At 46.9% G+C, this 23,131-nt stretch overlaps 1 protein-coding gene across 2 annotated transcripts in view; it reads right to left on the bottom strand.

Moving 5' to 3' along the window:
* LOC142472200 (uncharacterized) overlaps positions 1 to 22,742 on the bottom strand; it is a 34,331-nt gene extending 11,589 nt beyond the window's left edge. Inside the window, exons 1-13 of one of the 2 annotated variants that reach the window (XM_075579078.1) lie at positions 22,452 to 22,742; positions 19,342 to 19,679; positions 18,372 to 18,627; positions 12,390 to 12,570; positions 9,905 to 10,136; positions 8,949 to 9,043; positions 7,944 to 8,140; positions 7,323 to 7,401; positions 6,365 to 6,543; positions 4,694 to 5,401; positions 3,668 to 3,862; positions 3,349 to 3,421; positions 1,754 to 1,897 (exon numbers count right to left, since the gene is read on the bottom strand). In XM_075579078.1, the coding sequence (XP_075435193.1) occupies positions 1,754 to 1,897; positions 3,349 to 3,421; positions 3,668 to 3,862; positions 4,694 to 5,401; positions 6,365 to 6,543; positions 7,323 to 7,401; positions 7,944 to 8,140; positions 8,949 to 9,043; positions 9,905 to 10,136; positions 12,390 to 12,570; positions 18,372 to 18,583 (2,295 nt within the window). In that variant the 5' untranslated portion in view covers positions 18,584 to 18,627; positions 19,342 to 19,679; positions 22,452 to 22,742. The remainder of the gene's footprint in view (positions 1 to 1,753; positions 1,898 to 3,348; positions 3,422 to 3,667; positions 3,863 to 4,693; positions 5,402 to 6,364; positions 6,544 to 7,322; positions 7,402 to 7,943; positions 8,141 to 8,948; positions 9,044 to 9,904; positions 10,137 to 12,389; positions 12,571 to 18,371; positions 18,628 to 19,341; positions 19,680 to 22,451) is intronic. The other variant, XM_075579077.1, reaches the window with a different exon arrangement.
* Positions 22,743 to 23,131: the final 389 nt, after the last annotated feature.

Raw genomic sequence — 23,131 nt, 5'->3', positions numbered from 1 at the left:
AACTAAATGACCCTTGCCAAAGAGAAGAAAAAGAGATGAGTATTTAACCATATAATGTGGGAGAAGCGCAGGGATTCACTTTCTGTTTTGCACATTTGTATGGCCATTTCCTTCACTAGCTGCATGCTCTTTACATGGAGAAGCGCAGTGATTATATTTGTTTTACATTATTTGTTGGGCCGATTTTAATCCTTTGCAGCACGCTCCTGGAGGGCAACACTACTATGGTGTAATTGAATATATTTAGCCAATCACCTGCAACTGCTTATTGAGCAGTTTGTGGCAGGCCAGCCCCTCCTCTTCTAGGTATATAATCTCCTAGCAAGGTCCCCTTATTCCACTTCACTTACATGTGAGTATCTGTACTGGTATATACCAGTTTTTAATTGCACTAGGTTATACAAGCATATGCTTTGATATTTTAACCCCTTCTGGGCTTATTTCACATAACACTAGTATGCATTTAGCGTAGGGACCTGCTAAAGAGACTTACCTTGACGTGGTTAGCAGGCTTGGCATTATTTGATCAAAGGATGTATACCAAAAGTCTCCTTTTTTCTTATAGGTATTTACACCATACATATATATATATATATTCCCCATTGATTGCTATCCCTATGGGAGAAGCGCAGGGATTCACTTTCTGTTTTGCACATTTGTATGGCCATTTCCTTCACTAGCTGCATGCTCTTTACATGGAGAAGCGCAGTGATTATATTTGTTTTACATTATTTGTTGGGCCGATTTTAATCCTTTGCAGCACGCTCCTAGAGGGCAACACTACTATGGTGTAATTGAATATATTTAGCCAATCACCTGCAACTGCTTATTGAGCAGTTTGTGGCAGGCCAGCCCCTCCTCTTCTAGGTATATAATCTCCTAGCAAGGTCCCCTTATTCCACTTCACTTACATGTGAGTATCTGTACTGGTATATACCAGTTTTTAATTGCACTAGGTTATACAAGCATATGCTTTGATATTTTAACCCCTTCTGGGCTTATTTCACATAACACTAGTATGCATTTAGCGTAGGGACCTGCTAAAGAGACTTACCTTGACGTGGTTAGCAGGCTTGGCATTATTTGATCAAAGGATGTATACCAAAAGTCTCCTTTTTTCTTATAGATATTTACACCATACATATATATATATATATTCCCCATTGATTGCTATCCCTATGGGAGAAGCGCAGGGATTCACTTTCTGTTTTGCACATTTGTATGGCCATTTCCTTCACTAGCTGCATGCTCTTTACATGGAGAAGCGCAGTGATTATATTTGTTTTACATTATATTGGATGTAGCACTGGGACTTCTTTTATTTTAGTTGTATACATTAGGTCAGGGGTGCGCAAAGTGACGCGTCGCCATGGTAACCGGCATCAAATGACGCCGAGGGGGTCACGTGATGTCGCTATGGCAACGTGACATCACATGACCCCGCTACGTCATTTGAGGCCGGATCCGAGGAGGGGGGCGCGAGCCAGGAGGTAAGCAAGCAAAAAACTTTGTGCACCCCTGCATTAGGTCACCATCCCAGCAGCACTGCTTTTGACACAGATATATTCTGTATGTGGTGTGGTGTGTTCTGGTTCTGAGCTTGCAGGGATAGTGTGTGGAAGTGTAATTATACCTTTAAATGTTTGGCCATTTAGTAAAATCCCTGTGCCATTTCAGTCGCGGTTCCGGTTTACACGCTTACAAAACCGGAACAATCCCTGCTTGTGAAAATGCCGTCGGTGCAAGGATTTACCTGGGGAGAGACCCCTGTGCTTCTATTCGGAGACACCTCCACCCTTTTCCCTGGGCTGCCTCGGTTTTCGTCAGGCCATTGGCGGCTTTTCCCAGGCTGGCTCTTCTCTGGCTGGCTGACAGGCGCGTCGCACGGCGAAGCCGGCTGAATAATAGAAACCGCGCCAAAGGTTAGCTAGAGAGATGGAGTATGGGCCATGTCTGCTACGTGGTGCTGTTCCGTAAGGCACCATCCGGCACCAGGAAGACCAATCAAGTCAATAGGCCATAAGGTTACATAGTTACTTGGTTACATGGTTACATAAGTAGATGAGGTTGAAAGAAGACATATGCCCATCAAGTTCAACCTGTGCTAAATTTAGACGACAGATACTTTATCCTATATCCATACTTACAGTATATTGATCCAGAGGAAGGCAAACAAATAACCCCAGTGACACATCATCTAATGATATCTCATAAGGGGACAAATACATTCCTTTCTGGCTCCAAATATCAGCAATCAGATTACTCCCTGGTGTCTGACAGAATAGCCCCGATGAGTAAATATAGCCATACCGGCCTTATCCAGGAAACGAGGAGTCTTCTTCATTGGAGAAGGGATACGAGAAGTCTTTTTGACAAAGAAGACATACTCAATGTATTGGTTATACAGAATACAATGCACTAATAGAAGTACAGAGTATAGGATAAGCTTCCATGTGCCTGGCACGCACTATATGAGAGCACTGCTTATACTGATTAGAAGCAAAGTTATATACAGGCATAACCTGCATTAACATACACAATGGGACCGGAGCACGTATGTAAAGCTAAATGTACTTAAAGTGAAGCACTACCTTTTTCCACTTATCGATGCATGTACTGTACTGCAATCGTCATATACGTGCATAACAGATGTAAATAACCCATGTGTAACAGGTTCTATAGTCTCCCCGCTTGCGCACAGCTTCGGTACAGGTAGGGAGCCGGTATTGCTGTTCAGGACGTGCTGACAGGCGCATGCGTGAGCTGCCGTTTGCCTATTGGGCGTTATGTCCTTGCGAGTGTACTTAAAGTGAGTGTCCTTAAACTGTGGTATGTCTGTAGTTGTTTTCCAATCAAACTCGGTTATACTAAGTCTGTCCCAGAACCCGCCCTCTTCACCAGAACTTTCTGGTAGCTTCCAGTTGTGTTTCTGTACCTCTCCGTACATGTCTCTGACTGCAGACTGTCTGAGTGTATGCATCACGCATGCCCATTTTCTATCTGGGCCCTTTCTTATCTCTTAGGGCAGTGGTTCTCAACTCCAGTCCTTGTAGACCAGTCGAAAACTGGGCCACTGACTGAGCCACCTGTGCTGAAACTGGGATATCATTAAACATCAGCTTTTGGGGGTGTCTTCAGGACTGGAGTTAAGAACCCCTGTCTTAAGGCCTAGTACGGGCTGCTTTTCTTTCTTTCCCCCCCATAGCTCTGAAGATTTCAGCGTGTAACCCGCCAGAGTGCTGGCGAAAATCCCACAAAGTTTTACGGTTTGCACGGGGATATGTCCGTTCTTACACTGTGATGATACTTTTTCTGACTGTTTTTCCATTTCCCTGTGTCCATACTGACCTGGGTTGGAGCTGGTAGAGGTCCTTTGGTGCCCTCACTTGATTCTGTAGACCAGGATGCCAGTGAGTCCCTTCTAAGTAGGAAAGTAAGGAGACAAGGTGAGTGAATTCTATACCAGCAAATTCTTCATCCTTTTGCAGGTTGATGGACCAGCAAGACGTTTATAGATCCATGCTCGTGCCATGGTTTGTTACTGCTGGCATGTGGCTTTAATATCTAGTTTATGATGTTTTCACCTACGTAATTGCATTAGAGAGTCCTCCAGCACCAAAGATGCTGCTTTCCCATTGGTGTTATCAATAAGATAAATGTGAGATACCTGGATTTGGGGGCATGGACTTTATTCTCTCTTGATATGCTGGTCTTTCTACTCATGACCAGTCGAGCGTTCTGGCTTTTAGCTGGGGAGGGTTTGGATGTCCCATCAATCTTCAGTTGCTTCTCCGTGGGGTCTGGGATGTCGCTGGTAAGTGACAGGATAGCAGGTTGGGTGCTCCCCGAGGAAATGTTGTTTCTGTAAAGGAAGTAAAGTGGTGAATAAATCCTGGGTAGTGCAGTGTGGAGTGAGTGTCTGTTTGCATATAAGTTACATGTCGCTACTGAAAGCCCGGGCTTGTATTGAATGATTTTATGGAAAGCCATCTCTAGAAGTGGTTCTAAAGGGATCCGATGTTTAGATTATTCTCGTAGCCTGCCAACACCAGGGGATCCCGTGCTTATCAAAGGATATTTACAGAGGGAAATAACAGCTCTACAGAAACACGCAAACTGTGTATGTCTTTGGACATGAAGAACATCCCACATATAATTATAAAGATATCATGTTTCCAAACGTTCTAATCCTAGCAGTTTCGATACAAACTTTTCAAAGAACAAACAAGGATTAGTTTTAGCCGGATTAGTGCATTACCGTCCACAGTGGCTCAATAATACGTTCTAAAATACATAGACTTAACCATGCATATCCTGTGACTCATTAGTATGGGATTTTATATATTCAGGGGATAATGAGTTATGTTATAAATCACAATCTCTCTAACTACGTTATCTCAGTGCTTTAGCAACGTGTTTGTGCCTTATGGGTTATTCGTTCAACAGCTAGTGCAGGGGTGCTCAAATCCAGTCCTCAAGACCTCCCCCCCCCCCTAACAGGTCAGGTTTTATGGATATCCCTGCTTTAGCACATTGAGCCACCTGTGCTGAAGCAGGGATATCCTTAAACGCTTCTTCTGTCAGAGCATGGAGGAGGGTCACTTGTCTAATCAGAGTACTTGTCTAATGTCCCCTTAATCCCAAACTCCGACTGTAAGAAGAAAACCTTGTGAATGAAACGCTTGTTACTCACTTGTTAAGGTTGCTATATTCATCCTTTGCAGTACGTTTGGTGACTGGCCGACTCTCATAGCGCCCTTCACTTGTGATAGCACAGACAGTGCAGGTGTACTCCGTATTAGGAGTAAGGCGGCGGGCGGTATAAGAACGCTGTGTACCCAGGTAGACCGGCTTCCCATTCATGTACAGTTCATAGTTAAAGAATCTACCCAGAGAGACCCTGGGCACCTCCCAAGTGATAAAGATCTCGCTTCGGCCAATAACATATAGAGTGAGTTTGCCAGGAGCATGGTCCCCCTTGTCCATCGTTGGGGCGACCAAAGAGACCTTCTGGCCCTGGCTCCTGGAAGTGCAGGCACACACAGTAAAGGTGTAATTGGTGGAAGGGAACAAACCCCCCACTATACAGCTCAGCTCAGTGGTGGTCTCCACAGGGACCTCCTCCTGAAACACCATATAATATTTAATGGTTGCACCAGCGTCTGCAGGTGGAGACCAGCTTAGCTTCACCTGAGTTGCCGTGCGGCCTATAACTTGAAAGTTCAGAGGACAGCTGGGCAAAGGCTCCTCCACGGTCACCGCAGTGACTGGGCTGTCTGAACTACGGTCCCCTTCGGTTTCCATGACCACCTTTAGACGATGCTTTTGACCGGGCCTACAGTCTAAGAACAAATAAGAGCATGAAGGGCCCTGGTACAACAGCCTTTCTCCATCAAAGAGGCTGTAAACAGAAAAAAAAACATAGATTAATTGATTGAATTAAAGATGACCAAGAAAGCCCCCGTGCAATACAGCTGTGGACTCTCCGAGAGAGAAAGTGGAGCCTTCACTGTGCTCTTTTGTCCATTTTAGCCCATGACTAATTTTGCCCCCAACATGAAACAAGATCCTAAGTACTGGCAATAAGGCTGTTAGGAAAGAGTAAGAGCAAGGGGGGGTGGGGAGGGGGGAAGTTAAGTGACACTGATGTGACGTGCAAGGGGGGAGAGTGATGTGAGGTGCAAGGGGGGGGAAACTGATGTGGGGGGCAGGGAGGGGAGACCGCAGCTATGAAGGAGGGGGGAGATGAAGCTGTGAAGAGGGGGGGGGGCGGAGCTGTGAAGGGGAACGGAGTTGTGAACGTGGGGGCCAGCCAGCTGTGAAGGTGGGTAAATCACGGGCAACGCCGGGTATATCAGCTAGTACTGAATAAAAAGAAACAAACAAATGGTGCAAACAGAGACAGATAACGCCGGGTATATCAGCTAGTACTGAATAAAAAGAAACAAACAAATGGTGCAAACAGAGACAGATAACGCCGGGTATATCAGCTAGTACTGAATAAAAAGAAACAAACAAATGGTGCAAACAGAGACAGATAACGCCGGGTATATCAGCTAGTACTGAATAAAAAGAAACAAACAAATGGTGCAAACAGAGACAGATAACGCCGGGTATATCAGCTAGTACTGAATAAAAAGAAACAAACAAATGGTGCAAACAGAGACAGATAAGAGAATGGACAATGGGGAGGGATGTGGTAGAAAAATGAAGAGCCTGTAGATGATAAATTGTAGGAGAAATGAAGTGACAGAAGAGACATAATAAGAAAAGTATCTCTAAAACAGAGCAAGTAAATAGTGTCCATACATCACTGAAAAGGGTGTCTCTGGGTTGCTGTGTTTCACCTGCTGCCGGCACTTACCTGTATGTAACAGGCAGACCACTATGGGGTATGTGTTCCTCCCAGGCTACCCAGACAGAGCCTGACACCAGGATCTTGGTTACGGGAGGAGGGGGCTGGGGAAGGCGCTGGAGCTTTTTTAACGAGCTCCCCACCTCTTCCAGCAGCTCCTTTCCAACTGTATGCGATGTAGCCACCTTCTAAAGAGCAAAAACAAAAGAGGGCTGACCAAATGAAGTATAGTCCTGCTTCACCACCAGAGAAACGTGGTCTTTTTGGCAGAAGGAAGACATTATGAGAGTCTCTGTATAATTGTAGAATTACTGTGTCAAAAAAGCATGTTTTCCTGTTTGGGATTGGCTTGAAATGTGTCTTTTTGGGGAACTAGTAATATTTGTATAAATAAGGGCATGACCTTAATTACATGTAGATCTTTAGTATAATGGAGTTTGTTGTTGGTTGTCATCCAATTTAGGTAATTTTTGAACCTTGAATACTAGCAAACATCAATGTCCTTTAATATTGTGTGTACATTGTTGTCACGGGGGACCTGTTCAGTCTTCTCGGTTCCATACTGTGCATAACAACGCTTTGCTGCTGGGAAAGACAGCAGTGCATTGCACAGGGGTGGTGGGCTCTTCTAGGGGCTAAGAGAAAACCAGGTCCTTTGTATTCGCATTGTGCTGTCCAGTACTATCACTGTCCTTGTTCTCAGTATAACCATAGCGACCTTCTCCATGGGGACAGTCTCGCCATAGCACATTGCTCCCAATAAAATATTTATTAGACATTCTTCCGACGATATTTGTCCCTGTGCTTCCCTTACCAGTCTTACAATAAAATAGTAACCGCTGTTTCCAAATATATTTTAATGAAAGTGACGTGGTTTCCCTATAGTGTCATGTAGGGCTTTGACTAAGGTCCCCCGTGACATCCTCACAGGTGGACAAAGTGTGCGTCTCTTGCACTGTCCTCTCACCCTTAGGATGGTCTCCAGCAGTTGGTGTTGACGGAGTCTCACCACGCCTTGTGGATGACTGGATAATACCTTCACTGTCCTGTACGGAGAACAGTAGGGTTAGAAAAAAATATTCATTCCTCTGAACCCCATACGCACGTCACAGTCCAGTATGTATTTGTAAACCACCTATATTTTTATAAATTGTTTCTGCAACTATAATACCTGGGTGACAATGGCAAAGTGAATGGTCCTTGCTATATAGGGGTGACATAAAAGCCTTGCTGTAAAGGAATGGGCAATCACGATTAGAAAATTCAAATATAATAAGGACTCCCAGAAGGATGCAAGACGTGGGACTGCTTTAGTGTGAAAAGTACAGCCACACTGTTGTATTGTGCCCTATAGGAAGCAGACATTTCTACACATGGACATATTGATACACTATAATATACCCTGATTTATAGCATCGTGTTGTGGTTGGCATCTCCTGTGTGAATTCTGCATTTTCAGTCTTCCTTGAGACATTGAGCTGCCCAAGTCATGAGTGCTTTATTGTGTGAGAAACCAAAGCAATACAGATGAAATAGCCTCATGCTCAGCTTACTGTGAACATGTCAGAGAGAGGGGTGGAGAACATACATGGCAGCAAACCAACAGGACTCCTGCTCTTCTGATTGCAGTAGGCAGCAGAGGGTATCTAGAACCCGAGTGAAGTACTGGCTCCTCAGAACATGCTGGTGGCCTGCTGGGTCTGTCACCAGGCTAGTGAGCGCAAAGCAGGCATTCCGGCTTCCTCCTGCATCCCCTCCAGACATCAAAGCTTCCAGGGCAGCGATCTGCATTTATCAAAGAGATGATCACTCTCGGGGACACGTGTCTTCAGACCAGGGCTTTACATTTGAACTAGGCTCAGGAAGGAAAAGAAGTCTTATCTCCTGGTATTGTATGGCTTTAGGGAAATTATGACTAAGTAGCCCTGGGATTAATGGTTTGACCCTCATCAGATTAAATAGCATTGGGACACCATCATCCCAGGTTTATAGGGTCTGTCACTTCTTGATCTATATTTGTTGGAATAATGGAGCAGTCCCGTTCGGCAGTGTACGTCTCGTGGACATTAAGTGGTTCATGTATCAATCTCCACAATTGGTTGCTTTGTGATGAAAACAATGTTATCAGCATATGCGTTTCTGCACCCCTTTGTAAATTGGTATCTGCACAGATTCGTTTAGCAAACTACTCTATATAGGAAATAGCAAAATGAGCAAAAAAAGGAGTTTCTTGGCCACACATACAGTATGCAGCAATTAATATTTTTTGCGTATGATAACATTCTTCATCTTTTGTGCATTCATTGTACTGCACCTTAAAGCATCAGTAGTTATCTTTGGTAGTTTGTTTCCTCAGGGGATAATTCTATATCGGCCAAAAATGGCCAATTGTGCTGTTTTTGGCTGTAATTCCCCATTGACTCCAAGGGGGAATTTTGGCCAAAAACAACCCGATCGGCCACTTTCGCTGATATAGAAGAAGCACCCTTACCTATAGTCCAGCATATAATGGATTTATTTGAGAGACTGGATGACTCGAGGATCCCTGAGACCTGAGTTCCTTTTGCTGCTTGTATGTGTCCTCTCCTCTCACCATGTCATCAGCCTCCTGAAGGCAAAGCACACGTCTCCTCCCAGCGTCCGTGTCACAGAGACGTCCCAGCGTAAATGCGGCATTCAGACCACAACCTGGTAAAGGGAGAGGGGATTAATAAAAGTGACCAGTCTCGACTACCGTTTGCCCCAGATTTAGACCTTTATATGGTTAGCAGGTAATTTATGAGTTAATATGAGGCGGTGGGGATCTCTTCCATCTCCTCTGCCTTGGGGTGGCATATTTACATTGAAGGAAAAAGTACGTATGACCTGTCAAGTCAGGGCCGCCAACAGGGGGGGTCTGCCGGGGTTGGCGTCCCAGGCCCGGATCTCCGCTGCCTTACTCTCTCTGTCCCACGCTGACGTCAGCGCCCCGGAAGTAAGCTTGGCCCAGCTTCTGGTGCGCCACTATCTGATGTCAAGAGAGCCCCGTCGCGCACCAGCAGTGGCGGCGTGGGACAGAGAAAGGAAGAGGCTTACAGGCAGCTGAGAGCCGGGGCCCGCCAGCAACCGGCAGCAGGGCCTGGCCAGAGGTCGGGGCAAATTTGCAGCGCCCAAGGTAAGCCTGTATTTTTATATGTATTGGGGGGCTTGGGTTATTTTTATATGTATTTGGGTGCTTGGGGGGATTTTTATATGGGGGAAAATATTATTTCCATGGCCCTAACACATTATTATTATTTCCATGGTCCTAACACATTATTTTCATGTATGTATGTACGTCCTTATTTATATAGCGCCATTAATATACATAGCGCTTCACAGCAGTAATACACGTGACAATCATATAAATAACAAATAATACAAATAACAGATCACGGGAATAAGTGATTCAGACATAAAATGGCCCTAATATTTCCATGGCCCCCACACATTATTATTTCTAACACATCATTATTTCCATGGCCCTAACACGGTCAGCGGGATAATTAGCCCTTATTTCCCGGCACTCACCTGCTTCGTCCACCTGCAGTGATGCTATTAGCTTCCGGAGTATTACATCAGATTTGGGATGATCCAGGAGCCTGGCACACCCCTCTTGACACATACAAATCCGGGCCAGCACCAGGGCGCAGTTGCTGGCTGTCCAGTCTCTGGGGGACCCCAGCAGGGCTGTGATGTTCTCAATGATAAAGTCAGAGTCTGGGGACGCAAGGATCCAGCGACGTCCAGGGTCGTTTTCTGCCTGGAAGTTATGAAGCAGGTGGCATCTCAAATGGGTGTTTGCAGAGTATTGCTGACCTCTCTCCCTATTGCTGCTTAATGGGTTGAAACGCTTTAAACTCTCAGCAGGTAAGAAATCCCCATGGAATCCATGTTGTTAGAGTATTAATGTAGTAACAGAATGGGTGACCATTGGATAACTTTTTAAAGGCGGTAAAATGTGACTGTGATTGCTGTAAATACGCCCAAAGTTTGGATCCCTGGTGTGCTATCAGAACCGCATACACTGTGGCAAACAGCACAGGATCATTATGATCATATAATGTCAGTTGCAAAAGATTGTGCTATCTGTATCTTGTGAGCTTCCACGTACCGGACCTCAGAACACTCAAAGGGAACATCGTATCCAGTGGTGTTATTGAGGGGGGAAAAAGGAACCAGAATTCAGATCAAATAAAAATGTAAATGTATCTAAACTACTATAAATAATTTGGATTTCGGTAAAGAAAGTTGGTAGGAAAAAAAAAAAAGCGTATTTTTGCCTCATTCCTAATAAATATATATTTATATTTACATGGAGTTCCCTGTTGATCCCTAAAAAAAGGTGCAATAAGTTCCTGTGAGTTCCCCCACACATATAGCCATGTTCTCATCAGGTGTTCCACACATTTGTCTCCCGTGTCACCTTTTCCACTGGTTCTTCCAGTTACCTCCTCACTAGCGCTTCAATAACCTCCTCACTAGCGCTTCAATAACCTCCTCACTAGTGCTTCGATAACCTCCTCACTAGCGCTTCGATAACCTCCTCACTAGCGCTTCAATAACCTCCTCACTAGCGCTTCAACAACCTCCTCACTAGCGCTTCAATAACCTCCTCACTAGCGCTTCAATAACCTCACTAGCGCTTCAATAACCTCCTCACTAGCGCTTCAATAACCTCCTCACTAGCGCTTCAACAACCTCCTCACTAGCGCTTCAATAACCTCCTCACTAGCGCTTCAATAACCTCCTCACTAGCGCTTCAACAACCTCCTCACTAGCGCTTCAATAACCTCCTCACTAGCGCTTCAATAACCTCACTAGCGCTTCAATAACCTCCTCACTAGCGCTTCAATAACCTCCTCACTAGCGCTTTAATAACCTCACTAGCGCTTCAACACCCTCTTCACTAGTGCTTCAATAACCTCCTCACTAGCGCTTTGATAACCTGCTCACTAGCGCTTCAATAACCTCCTCACTAGCGCTTCAACAACCTCCTCACTAGCGCTTCAATAACCTCCTCACTAGCGCTTCAATAACCTCACTAGCGCTTCGATAACCTCCTCACTAGCGCTTCAATAACCTCCTCACTAGCGCTTAAATAACCTCCTCACTAGCGCTTCAACAACCTCCTCACTAGCGCTTCGATAACCTCCTCACTAGCGCTTAAATAACCTCCTCACTAGCGCTTCAACAACCTCCTCACTAGCGCTTCAATAACCTCCTCACTAGCGCTTCAATAACCTCCTCACTAGCGCTTTAATAACCTCCTCACTAGCGCTTTAATAACCTCCTCACTAGCGCTTCAATAACCTCCTCACTAGCGCTTCAATAACCTACTCACTAGCGCTTCAACAACCTCCTCACTAGCGCTTCAATAACCTCCTCACTAGCGCTTCAATAACCTCACTAGCGCTTCAATAACCTCCTCACTAGCGCTTCAACAACCTCCTCACTAGCGCTTCAACAACCTCCTCACTAGCGCTTCAACAACCTCCTCACTAGCGCTTCAATAACCTCACTAGCGCTTCAACAACCTCCTCACTAGCGCTTCAACAACCTCCTCACTAGCGCTTCAACAACCTCCTCACTAGCGCTTCAACAACCTCCTCACTAGCGCTTCAACAACCTCCTCACTAGCGCTTCAACAACCTCCTCACTAGCGCTTCAACAACCTCCTCACTAGCGCTTCAACAACCTCCTCACTAGCGCTTCAACAACCTCCTCACTAGCGCTTCAACAACCTCCTCACTAGCGCTTCAACAACCTCCTCACTAGCGCTTCAACAACCTCCTCACTAGCGCTTCAACAACCTCCTCACTAGCGCTTCGATAACCTTCTCACTAGCGCTTCAATAACCTTCTCACTAGCGCTTCCAGGAACAGAAATACCTTAGTGCTTCAGGTCAGCATTAGTGCTCTAGTAACTTATTTACCTGTGTTTTATTAGGCTCAGCATTCGTGCTTCCAATAAGCTTAGCAAAAGCCTCTTCTCAGTTCCTCGGTGTCTCACTCACCAGTGTTCCCAGCGCCCCAGCAGCATTCATTGCAGCCTCTGCATCCTCCCACAGTAGCATTGCTCCCAGTCTCCCCAGCAGGTCCCAGTCTGCAGAGCTTTCTGCCAGCTCGACCAGAAGTAAGGCCACTGCCTGGTCTTCTGCCACCGTGCCCAAGATGTATGCCACATTGCTGCACATCCTGCAGAGAGAGAGGGGTCACAATTATCATCCCACAGACTTCCAAGAAACCCCTCTCACTCCAAACCCTCCGCATTCTGCCACGAGTACGGGATGCGTTGCCTGATGCAACAAATATCCAGTGTGTGCATGTAAAGCAGCGGTGGCCAACTCCAGTCAGCATGGGCAACCAACAGGCCCGGTTTTCAGGATATCCCTGCTTCAGCACAGGCGGCTCAATCAGCCTCTCCTTCAACACATGGGGCTCAATCAATCCCTGCTTTAGGACAGACATCTCAATCAGTCACTGCTTCAGCACAGGCAGCTCAATCAGTGGCTCAGTCTCTGTGCTGAAGCGGAGATAGACCTAAAGCCTGACCTGTTGGGGGGGCCTTGAGGAATGGAGTTGAGAACCCCCTGCCTTCAGGTGTTCTAGGCTTTGGCACAGTTTGGTCTAACCGGGCATTGGAGGCTCAGAAACGTATTTTAATCAAGTGCGATTGTGTTTGATTCGGCATTACTGCAGGGAAAGGCGCATTCAAGACAATGGGACCTTCCCCGCGGTTGCGCTGAATCGGCACTGCCGCACTTTATTGAACGAGCCCCCTATTATCAAAGTAGTAGCATGAGTTGTAACGCAAACTATCTCCATATCACATGCAAAAAGGACGGTGGCTTCACTAAGCAGGTTTTCCCAGGAGCTAAACAAGTGACATTGAGGGGTCCTGCACCCCAGAGAAGTGGCTTTGTTAGAAAAGAATTGAGTTTACACTCGAGTGAAGCTCTATGAGCGAGTCTCCCAAAAGTTCAATATACGTAATGAAACCAACGTACGCCAGTAAGGGGCTGGCTTCAGCTCACAGCATACTGAATAGGGGAGGGGGGGGGGGTTATAGGTGAGCCCCGCAGAGATATCAAACGCCAAGGGCTGACATTTGGGAGATATATAGAGCACTTGGGCACACAAATAGCAGGGAAAGTTGCAGGGTGTCTACAGGGAGGGGAGGATTCGGGAAGCTTCGATAACTGGTTTTGGAGCTCAAGTAGCATCAACTACTATTGACTTGAACGGCAGATCGTGCCGATCGATACGCATTATCGGAGCTTCAAATATCCTCCCCCATGAGAGCACTGAACAATCGGTAATACCGACCCCAGAACAGTGAAAGCCTGTGAGGTGTGAGGGTACGAGAAGAGTACGGAGTACCCCTACATCATTCATTTGCATTGCACCCCAAAAATACCACTCCTTTTTTTTTTAATTGTCAAACCCAGGGTTCCACGTTCTACCAAAAAGAAAAATGGATTTCTTTTTAGGCAGCTTCTGCTTTCTAAGCATAAATCTTTCTACAATATGGTAATTAAAATGGCCGCTTCCCCCCAATGTTAATTACATTTGTAATGTTTACAAGTCGGACATAGTACCGCTTCATCTTTTATATTTTGTTATTAAACCCACTTTGATTACTGGAGTGAGATGCCCCAGCACCGCTGCCCTCCTCCTCACACAACCCCCCTCCACGTCCTCTCCCGGCCTTGGCACCGAGCTGAAGCTCGTGTAAACACTCAAGAGGCCAGCACGGTGCCTCAGTTGCTGTGGAAACTAGCTGTAACAAAACTAATCCTGATCCTGGAACAGAGAGCTGCCAAGGACCTCGGGAGCACGCGGATTACACAGCCACCACCCCCCTGAGACTTAAAGCTTGTAAACAAGATAGCCAGGAGAAAGGAGTTTGTGTCACTGCAGCCACTCCTATACATGTGTAGGACCCTCTACTAGTCACCTGCACACTACACAGAGCGAACAGACATGGGCACTGCCCGTTTACATGTGGCTGGAATAAAAGAAAACATGCCCATGCCAGGGTCGAGCGTTGGGTCACTGAGGGTGAAGTCGAAAACCACAGTGATCTTCCCATGTGCGCAGCGTGCCATAATATTTCGAGATCCCAACGATGCCCACCGACCCATGTGTACTAAACGGTGCCATGCGATAAAACGCACTTCTATTTATTTGTGCCTGCAAAATGTCTCTGTAAAGCGCTGCGTACAATTAGCAGCGCTATACAAGAACATGCTATTATTATTATTATTATAAAATGTTTTAACCAGGAAGTAATACATTGAGCGTTACCTCTCGTTTTCACGTATGTCCTGGGCACAATACATGGTTACAAATACATTGTTACAATGAGTGAAATGGGTTACACAGTACATTATATACAAGACATTGCATGCACAGTAAGAGATAATATATATTATAGGCGTATATATAACAGTTACAGACCAGATTAAATTGTGAGACAGCTTTAGTTTTGAAAGAACTTAGACCGGTGGTGGCTGTGAGAGCCTCCGGTAGGCTGTTCCAGTTTTGGGGTGCACGGTAAGAGAAGGAGGAGCGGCCGGATACTTAGTTGAACCTTGGGACCATGAACAGTCTTTTGGAGTCAGATCTCAGATAAGTGATTGTGGTTCCAGAATCTAGTTTCCGCCAAGTGAAGGTGTCTTGTGGAATAGCATTACTTGGTAAATATGGGCTTTATTCAGTAACTATTACCGGATAATAACGGCTACCATAAGTTAGCACGGGCACTCCCCTTAATATTCCATACCGATCCCAGATTGCTCTCTACACACACAAAAGTGCCAACTAATCCCATCTCCCCCTCCATGCCGCGTATACATATTGTATGCAAACTCTGCTGCCCGTGTAACTATAACATATTCCTATCACATACACTCCAACTGCACCAATATAGCAGGAGCACAACATGGTTTTGGGGTCCTGTAAGACCAGCCGTACCTCTTGCACACATTTTTGTTTGTTTGCGGTAAGCTGCATAGGTTATAAAACATCTATGGGCAATGCTTGGAGGTATCTCCATCCAGCACAGGTAGAGGAACAACAGTGGTGCTCAGGTGCTCATACCCATATATCCTGTCCATGGCCAATTTTAGTGAGGGAGGGAGAGCACAGCGGAGGGGTAAGCCCTAACGTCCCGGGGTGAGCCGGCTGGGCCTCCAGCCCCCTGATGGTGACCACGCAAACATCCATATTTATTCAGCTATGCAAGGCCCTAAGGCAGGAGTGCGCACACTGGGGGGCGAGTCTCTGCAGGGGGTGCAGCGGTTACAGAGGCCCCGCGTGCCTCCCAAAGGCATTTAAATTACATTCTGGGGGAGCATCAAACGCCTCTGTAACTTCACTTGGCTTAGATGCCTTCTGGCGACGCGTCAAATGATGCCGCGGGTTTCACGAGGCCCCCCCTAACAGGTCAGGTTTTCAGGATATCCCTACTTCAGCACAGGTGGCTCAATCAGTCCCTGCTTCAGCACAGGTGACTCAATCAGTCCCTGCTTCAGCACAGGTGACTCAATCTTCGACTGAGCCTCTAATTGAGCAACCTGTGCTGAAGCTGGGATATCCTGAAAACCTGACCTGTTGGGGAGGGCTGGCGTGGCGCTCCCCTGGGTAAGATCAGCGGTAGAAGTACGCTTGTACCAGGCGATAGTCTTACTACTTACCGTACAAACGTACAATTCCACCTTTTAAAAATAAAAAAGGATCCTTAGAAACCCCCCTTTCCTATTTTTACAGCATATTGCCTATATATTTATCCAAAAATAAATTTGTGTGTGTAAATGGGGCACCGTGCCACTCTTATTACACCCCTTTGACCACTGCATTAAGTGGTGGCAGCTCCTGTGCCAGCTAAGATGTTGCCCCGTGGCTATTACTGTGTGTGCTGCAATGCCTGCTGTTTACCCGGCAATTCATTGTGAGCTTGGTTGCTGAGTATCTGTCATGCTGCTTAAGAGATGTTTACCCAGCGGATATATCATCCTGTCCCACTCTGTCATGCTATGATCCCAGGACTTTAAATCCCCGCTGCTATTCAGCAGGCCCCCGCCTTGTGTCAACCTCAGATGATTTCCTAAGCCGCTGATGCATTCAGTCTTACCTAAGGTCAAACTCAGCTCAGCCCTCCTAATCGCTGCCCTCCCTATTCCTTGTCAGCTCTAATGGCTTTAATTGTTTAATCTCTTCTCTGCCAGCGGGGTGTGCCCCCGCTGCACATCGGATGGGAAGAGGAGAGGTTGCGAGATAGCTGTGCCTATTGCAGATTGTGATAGATGTGCACCTGATAGTGAGAGAGATTGAATGAGAACGAAGTTTGAAAATGGGACATTTGCTCACGGCCATTTCGCCGCAGCCAAGTGGCCGCCGGCATTCAGCCGCAGATGGACCCTCTGCCGGAGCCCATCCACCGCTGGAACCTCCGCCGGTTAGGGGAGGGGGTTAACTTCAAGGGTTTTAGTGGTTAAGGTAGGAGGTTCACTTTAGGGGTTTTAGCGGTTAAGGTAGGGGGTTCACTTTAGGGGTTTTAGCGGTTAGGGTAGGGAGTTAACTTAAAGGATTTTAAGGTACGGTGTTAAGGTTTTTAACGTAGGGGTAGCGTTGATATTGGGGGTTAACAGTAGGGTTTTTTTAGGATAAGGGTTAAAGTTAGGGACTTACCTTAGAGGCGAAGCAGTCTGCAGAGACAGATCCCAGCGGCGGTGCGCCACGGCGACGAGCCGGCGCTCATTTGGTCGTGGCACAAAGGGCGCGACCTAATGCCCTAGACCAGTTTACGTCCGCATAGTGCGATCAAACCACGTCAATCCGCTTTGTTTGATTCTGAAGAAGCGACTTTGTCCGGGTGCTGCGTCCAGAATGAAGGATTTGGGAAACTCGCCCAACTCACCGGTTTAAACCTTATAGTTTCCATGGAAATGTCGGGGTTAATAAGAGCCCGAGTTAATACAAATACCAACGTGCATCCATCGAGACCGCCATCTCTCTTCTAGGTAAAGCAGCACCCCCCCTCCCCCACATAAGTGTTTTATTTGGGGGGGTGGGGGGGTTGAAGTTTAGGGGGGCACAAATAGCAGAATCTCTAGAACCGGGAGGTCTGGAGAATCACTCCAGCTCCGAAGGACACCCCCCCCCCCCCCGCCCGCCCAACCTTGTTTGGGTCATTAAAATTAAAATACCACCCGCCCCCCCCCCCCCCCCAAAAAACCCAGCAGTGCTGCTGTAAGGATTTCATAGAAAACGGTTATTCAAATATCAAATGTGTTATCTCCCAATTGTACGCAACACGCCGTATAAAGCCTGCAGCACCCGCTCCGTGATATTTCTCCGTTTAAAAGAGGGGCTCTTTGTTACATATTTTGGCCCAAGACTACCTGGACAATAAATAATACCTTTAATCGCATCGGACGGCCCTGTGGGTGTTGCCCAAGGGAGGCGGGTAGGTTTACAATGTTTTTCTTGCCATCCCCTCTAGAAGCCAAGGGATTCGTCTTTTTATTTAGATTTCCCCTTTGAAAACTCCCATTATTTTTGTTGTTGTCCACATTAGAGTTGTAATTTTGTTGCATCCTTCAATATTGGTCTATTCACGAAAGTATGGAGCAAAACGAGTGCAAAAAATTTACAGCACCAGATTTGTCTAAGAAAATGAATCCTTTAGGAGCAATCCTCCTCTTGGACTGGTTTGGAAGCTGGGGGAGTTTACTAAATAACCTCCAACATTGTTGCTCCATAAATGTCCAGCTGCTAAATCAGTACAGTACCCACCCAGTAGGATGCAGTTTGTATTAGAACGAGGGTGGGAAACTCCAGTCCTCAAGGCCACCAACAGGTCAGGTATTCAGGATAGCCCTGCTTCAGCACAAGTGGCTTAGTCTTCGGGCTATCCTGAATATCTTACCTGTTGGTGGCCCTTGAGGACTGGAGTTGGCCACACCTCAGTGAAGGAAGAGAGGGCTCCTCACCTGATGTCCGGAGCCTCCAGCAGGCTGAACAGCGCTGCTATGTACTGTTTGCATTGTGTGTCCTTCAGCAGAGCTCCGACCAGCTGCTCGCGATCCGTCTGCAGATCGCACACCAGGTGCTCCACCGCCTGCTGCATGGCGTGGGGCAGTGGGGACAACAGCAGGGGCAGGAGGCTGCCCGTGTCGGACGCACAAATCCCCAGCTCCTGCATCTCGTCTCCTGACACCGTCCCCCGGGCTATGAAGAACGGCCAATCTGCCAGATTGAGTAGAATAAATAACGTTAGCTGCAGAACTCCGGTCACAGGTGCCTGGGATTCTGGGTAACAGGCATTTGCCAGTCGCAATCTAAAATAACCTGTCTGCGCTCTTGCTAAACACTCTCAGAGCGGCCGCAATGTATAGCAGTTCAGGGCAGCACAGCGTTTAAATATAGTGAAGTATCATGCGTGGCTTTTTAATGGTGGTTTGTGAGCAGAGATTTTAACTGCTGTTTAACTGCTGTGTGTGTGTGTGTGTGTATATATATATATATATATATATATATATATATATATATATATATATGTGTGTATATGTATGTATGTGTGTATGTCTGTCTGTGTGTGTATATACTGTATATGTCCATGGCACTCCAGAATTTGAAAATAAAAACAAATATATCGTATTGGCCCGAATATAGTCCGGCCTCGCACATAATACGACCCTAATGTTTTGAAGGTGTTCTACATGAAAAATAAAAGATGTCAGGCTGCACATATAATACGAGTACCGTTATCGGAAGGACATTTGTAGGAAAAAACAGCACTATATTCGGGGCAATATGGTATATTTAAAAATTGCCTTTACTTTCCTTAATCTTTGATGTATAATTTCTTCCTTAATTGGACAAGCAACATTGGGATATTCAGTTATACGGGGCTGGGAATCCAGTCCTATACGGTCCCCATTTATGGCTGTAGCCCCTTACCTCTGCAAAGATGCTACTGTCTTGGAATATGGTGCAATACGTGGGAACTGCCAGCGCTGGGTAAAACAAGTTATTTAAGCTGAGATGCGCATGAGGGCAGGAGATCCACCTTGCAGTCATAACATGGCCTCTCCCTGCACATTGAGATCGTATCATTGAGGCACATCAGAACTCTGCATGCAGCCATCTCTGGGGTGGAACACATCCTCTTCTCCGGAACCAATGGTCTTTTCTGACAGGAGGAAAGAGACACCCGTAATCCCTCTGTCGTAGACACCAGAGTTACATCGGAAGCTCTACGGGAGAGGGACTCCTGTGTACATATAAGAAAAAGAGTTCTGTATAAGAAAAAAAAGATATATGTATATACAAAAAAAGTCATTGTTGGGCACACAGGATTTTAGGGAGCACAGAGGAAATAAAAACATTATCCTGCTCATTTATCTGCTTTCATATATTGAATGGAAAGCATTGCTGCAGCATTAGGCCGTGACTATACCCAAAACGCGTGCGGCGCCAAAACAATTACCATAGAGCCAATCAAACGGCTTATACCGCAAGCGACGGTCGCGGCGCGCCGTACTGCAAGGCGGGCGGCTGGGGAAGAGATTGAGAATTTTGGGGTTTTTTTTTGCGCAACGGCTGTGTTACGTGAGCGGTTCAGCCAATGAGTGCGAGCCGCTCACGGCCACGCCTCCAAGACTCCCCTGCTCTCCCTCCCCGGTATAATCAAGATGCTGCTCGGCGGTGATGTCACAGAATAGCGCTGCCGCCTTGCTGCACTTGGTATAATCTCAGCCTAAAGCCACAGTCTGTGCTGGAGCTGCAGGGGGAAAGATGGGGAGGGGAGGGGAGGAGGGGGGGCCTAGTGGGGGCGTGGCCATGACATCACACGGCTGATTCGCCCTCATTGGCTGAACCGCCGCCATGACGTGGCCAGCGCTCCGTCGCCACTAGCAAAGACAAAATTCTTGTCTTTGGTAAAATGTGGTTGCGCATTGTGCCGGGGCGTGCAGGCAGCTACTGGGGCTGGGCCCATTGGGGGGCCATACCTTGTGTGCGCCGGGCACGCCGTCACAGCCGCAGACACTGGGGACTCAGCCTTAGGCTGCGTCCAGGGTGAATCCAGCCGGGCGGAGGCGCGCTGAGGCTGAGGGAAAGCGAGTGCTTTCCCTGGCCTTAGACTGCGCCGTCCGGGGGCGTGTCGGGGGGAGGGGCTGTGACGTCACGGAGCTGGTTCGTCCTTGTTGGGCGATCCGCTCACGTGACCGGCCCTGCACTCCCATGAGCGCGAAAATCTAAAAATTTTCTAAGACCTACGCTTCCGCAAGCTTGCGGAAGCGTGCGCGAGCCCCTGCTAAAGCCGCTCTCATTGCGACTGCAGGGGCTCACTGCCGAGCAGCAGCGTGCCTCAGCACGGGTCAGCGCTTAGCCCGAGGCCTAACCATCTCCAGGGGTGGCCAACTCCAGTCATCAAGGACCACCAGCAGGACAGGTTTTAAGGATATCCCTGCTTCAGCACAGGTGGCTCAATCAGTGTCTCCATCAGAATGACTGAGCCACTGATTGAGCCACCTGTGCTGAAGATATCCTTAAAACCTGTCCTGTGGGTACCCTTGAGGACTGGACTTGGCCATCCCTGACCTAAACCCTAATCATGGGCCACTTCTGCTGGTATTTTTTCTGGGTAATTTAAATATGGTCAGTTTATGAAGACGTGTCTGAGATTCAGTCTCCGTCGCCATAACTATTGACTGCAGGTCGAGCTACTGCAGGTCACCTCAGCGCCTGTTCCAACCGCAGGGCACCTCCAACGCGCAGGACACTCCTGCCTGTGTCCTGCCTGCTGGCCGCCCCGCTGAGTGTCCTGAGCATTGGAGGTGCCCGACTGGGAGAGGCACTGTGGTCATGCGTGGAGGTGCCCGGGTGGGAGAAGCACTGAGGACATGCGTTGGAAGTCCCTTGGTAGGAGAGGTGCTGAGGACATGCGGTGGAAGTCCCCAGGTGGGAGAGGCGCTGAGGACATGTGGTGGAAGTGCCCGGCTGGGATAGGCGCTGATATATGAGGGGGTTGTATCTAAGCATCAGTCTATCAACTATTTGCATTTTGGGGGTGAAGGGGTGGTTATAGGCATTATTGAGGACTTATCCTAACACACATCATGAGATGCCAAAATATCTGCCTGGGCTGTCACTTTTCTCCATTGTGTTTGCGTGAGAAAAATGTATGTCCAATCAGGGTTGACACCTACTCCTCTAATAAATCAATGTAAGTCACTTGATTTACAGCAACTGTTGGCATTTTGCTGCCTTGGGGCATATCTCTCCAACTGGTGTCCTGTGAAGCTCCTCGAGGTGGTCCTTGGACTCTTCTCCTACTAGATTTCTTACTAGCAGAGTGCAGTTTTTTCACACTGAAACTCACTCGGATATTGTATAATGCATACGAGATATTTTTTATTTATTTCTACAAATGTTTTACCAAGAAGTAAAAAGCGACAATAGGATAAGTGCTGCACACCAAAGCAAAAAGCAAATAAATCGCAAAAGATACAGTTACCGGCGCTCCCATCAACGAACGAAAGGCTGCGTCCAACCCATAGTACGAAATGAAGGATAGAAGGCAGGGCACACGGATTTGAAAAGCCACTTACACTTGACAAAGACCATTCTGGTCGAAACGTTGCGTTAGCTTTACATTAATTCTTTTGTTATTTTCAAATCCGTGTGCCCTATCCTCCATTACCAAGAAGTAATACATTGAGAGTTACCTCTCGTTTTCAAGTATGTCCTGGGCACAGATATAACGGGTCAAGGTTACATTAAATGTACCGAGGTTATGCATACAATTCACAGACATTTCATGGATATATGGTACAGAGGCAAAATGTGAAAATACTATTTTCAAGTCAAATGTGTCAAAGGTTACATTACAATAAGTTTGTAAGCCTTCTAAATCTTTTGTGATCTGCCGTTGAAGAGCCCCGTCGTAGGGGCCAGTGTTATGGCTGGCAATGGATTCAGTTGGCAGGGGTAATGTTACACCTTCTGCACCAACAGGTAGAATGTTTAAAGGCTCAGCTAGACAGAAGGGTGCAGATATCAGTTACCTGGTTCTTGGTATACTGCAGCTGGGTTATTATCAGCACACGGAGCTGGTCTCACTTGGTTGAGGCAGGTCTCCGTCTCTTTGCTATAAGCTTGGCACCCTCCTTTGCTTTTTTTTTTCTTCTTCTTGCTTACTGAGATAAATGTTCTTTCTTTCTTTCTCGTTCTCCAATCAGGGCATGGGCCTTCCTCTGGGAGGCACGGATCAGCACAATTACAAACAGCCTGCTGTTACTGAGCAGTCAGGGTATTAAAGGACGGGTGTCACAAGTGAAAAGAGCAGCAGTGTGCGAGTGCAGACAGAGAGACGGAAATCTGCCTCTCGCACACTAGGGACGCAAACAGAACAACCGCTCCTACACTGATAGCCCTTCCCTGGGGACACCATAGGGGCATAACTTTAATGTATGTATATCTTTATTTATTTAGTGCCCACAGCTGGACTCCAGCGCTTTATAAGAGAGACAATACAGTACAAGGAATTATAACACAATAAGTGAAATAAACAACATCAGACAATAGGAAAGGAAATCCCTGCCCCGGAGAGCTTACAGTCTAAGTGGTATGTTGGGAAACACAGAGACAGCAGGTGAGGAATAAGTGCAGTAGATGGCAGTGCTTGGCCACAATGGTTGGTAGGAGTGACTGTGAGTGTGGGACAGTAGCCATGAGTGTAGGTCAG

Source organism: Ascaphus truei, chromosome 21 (genome assembly GCF_040206685.1).
Source record: "Ascaphus truei isolate aAscTru1 chromosome 21, aAscTru1.hap1, whole genome shotgun sequence".
Classification (NCBI taxonomy): Eukaryota; Metazoa; Chordata; class Amphibia; order Anura; family Ascaphidae; genus Ascaphus; species Ascaphus truei.
This window is presented reverse-complemented; position numbering and strand designations above follow the sequence as displayed.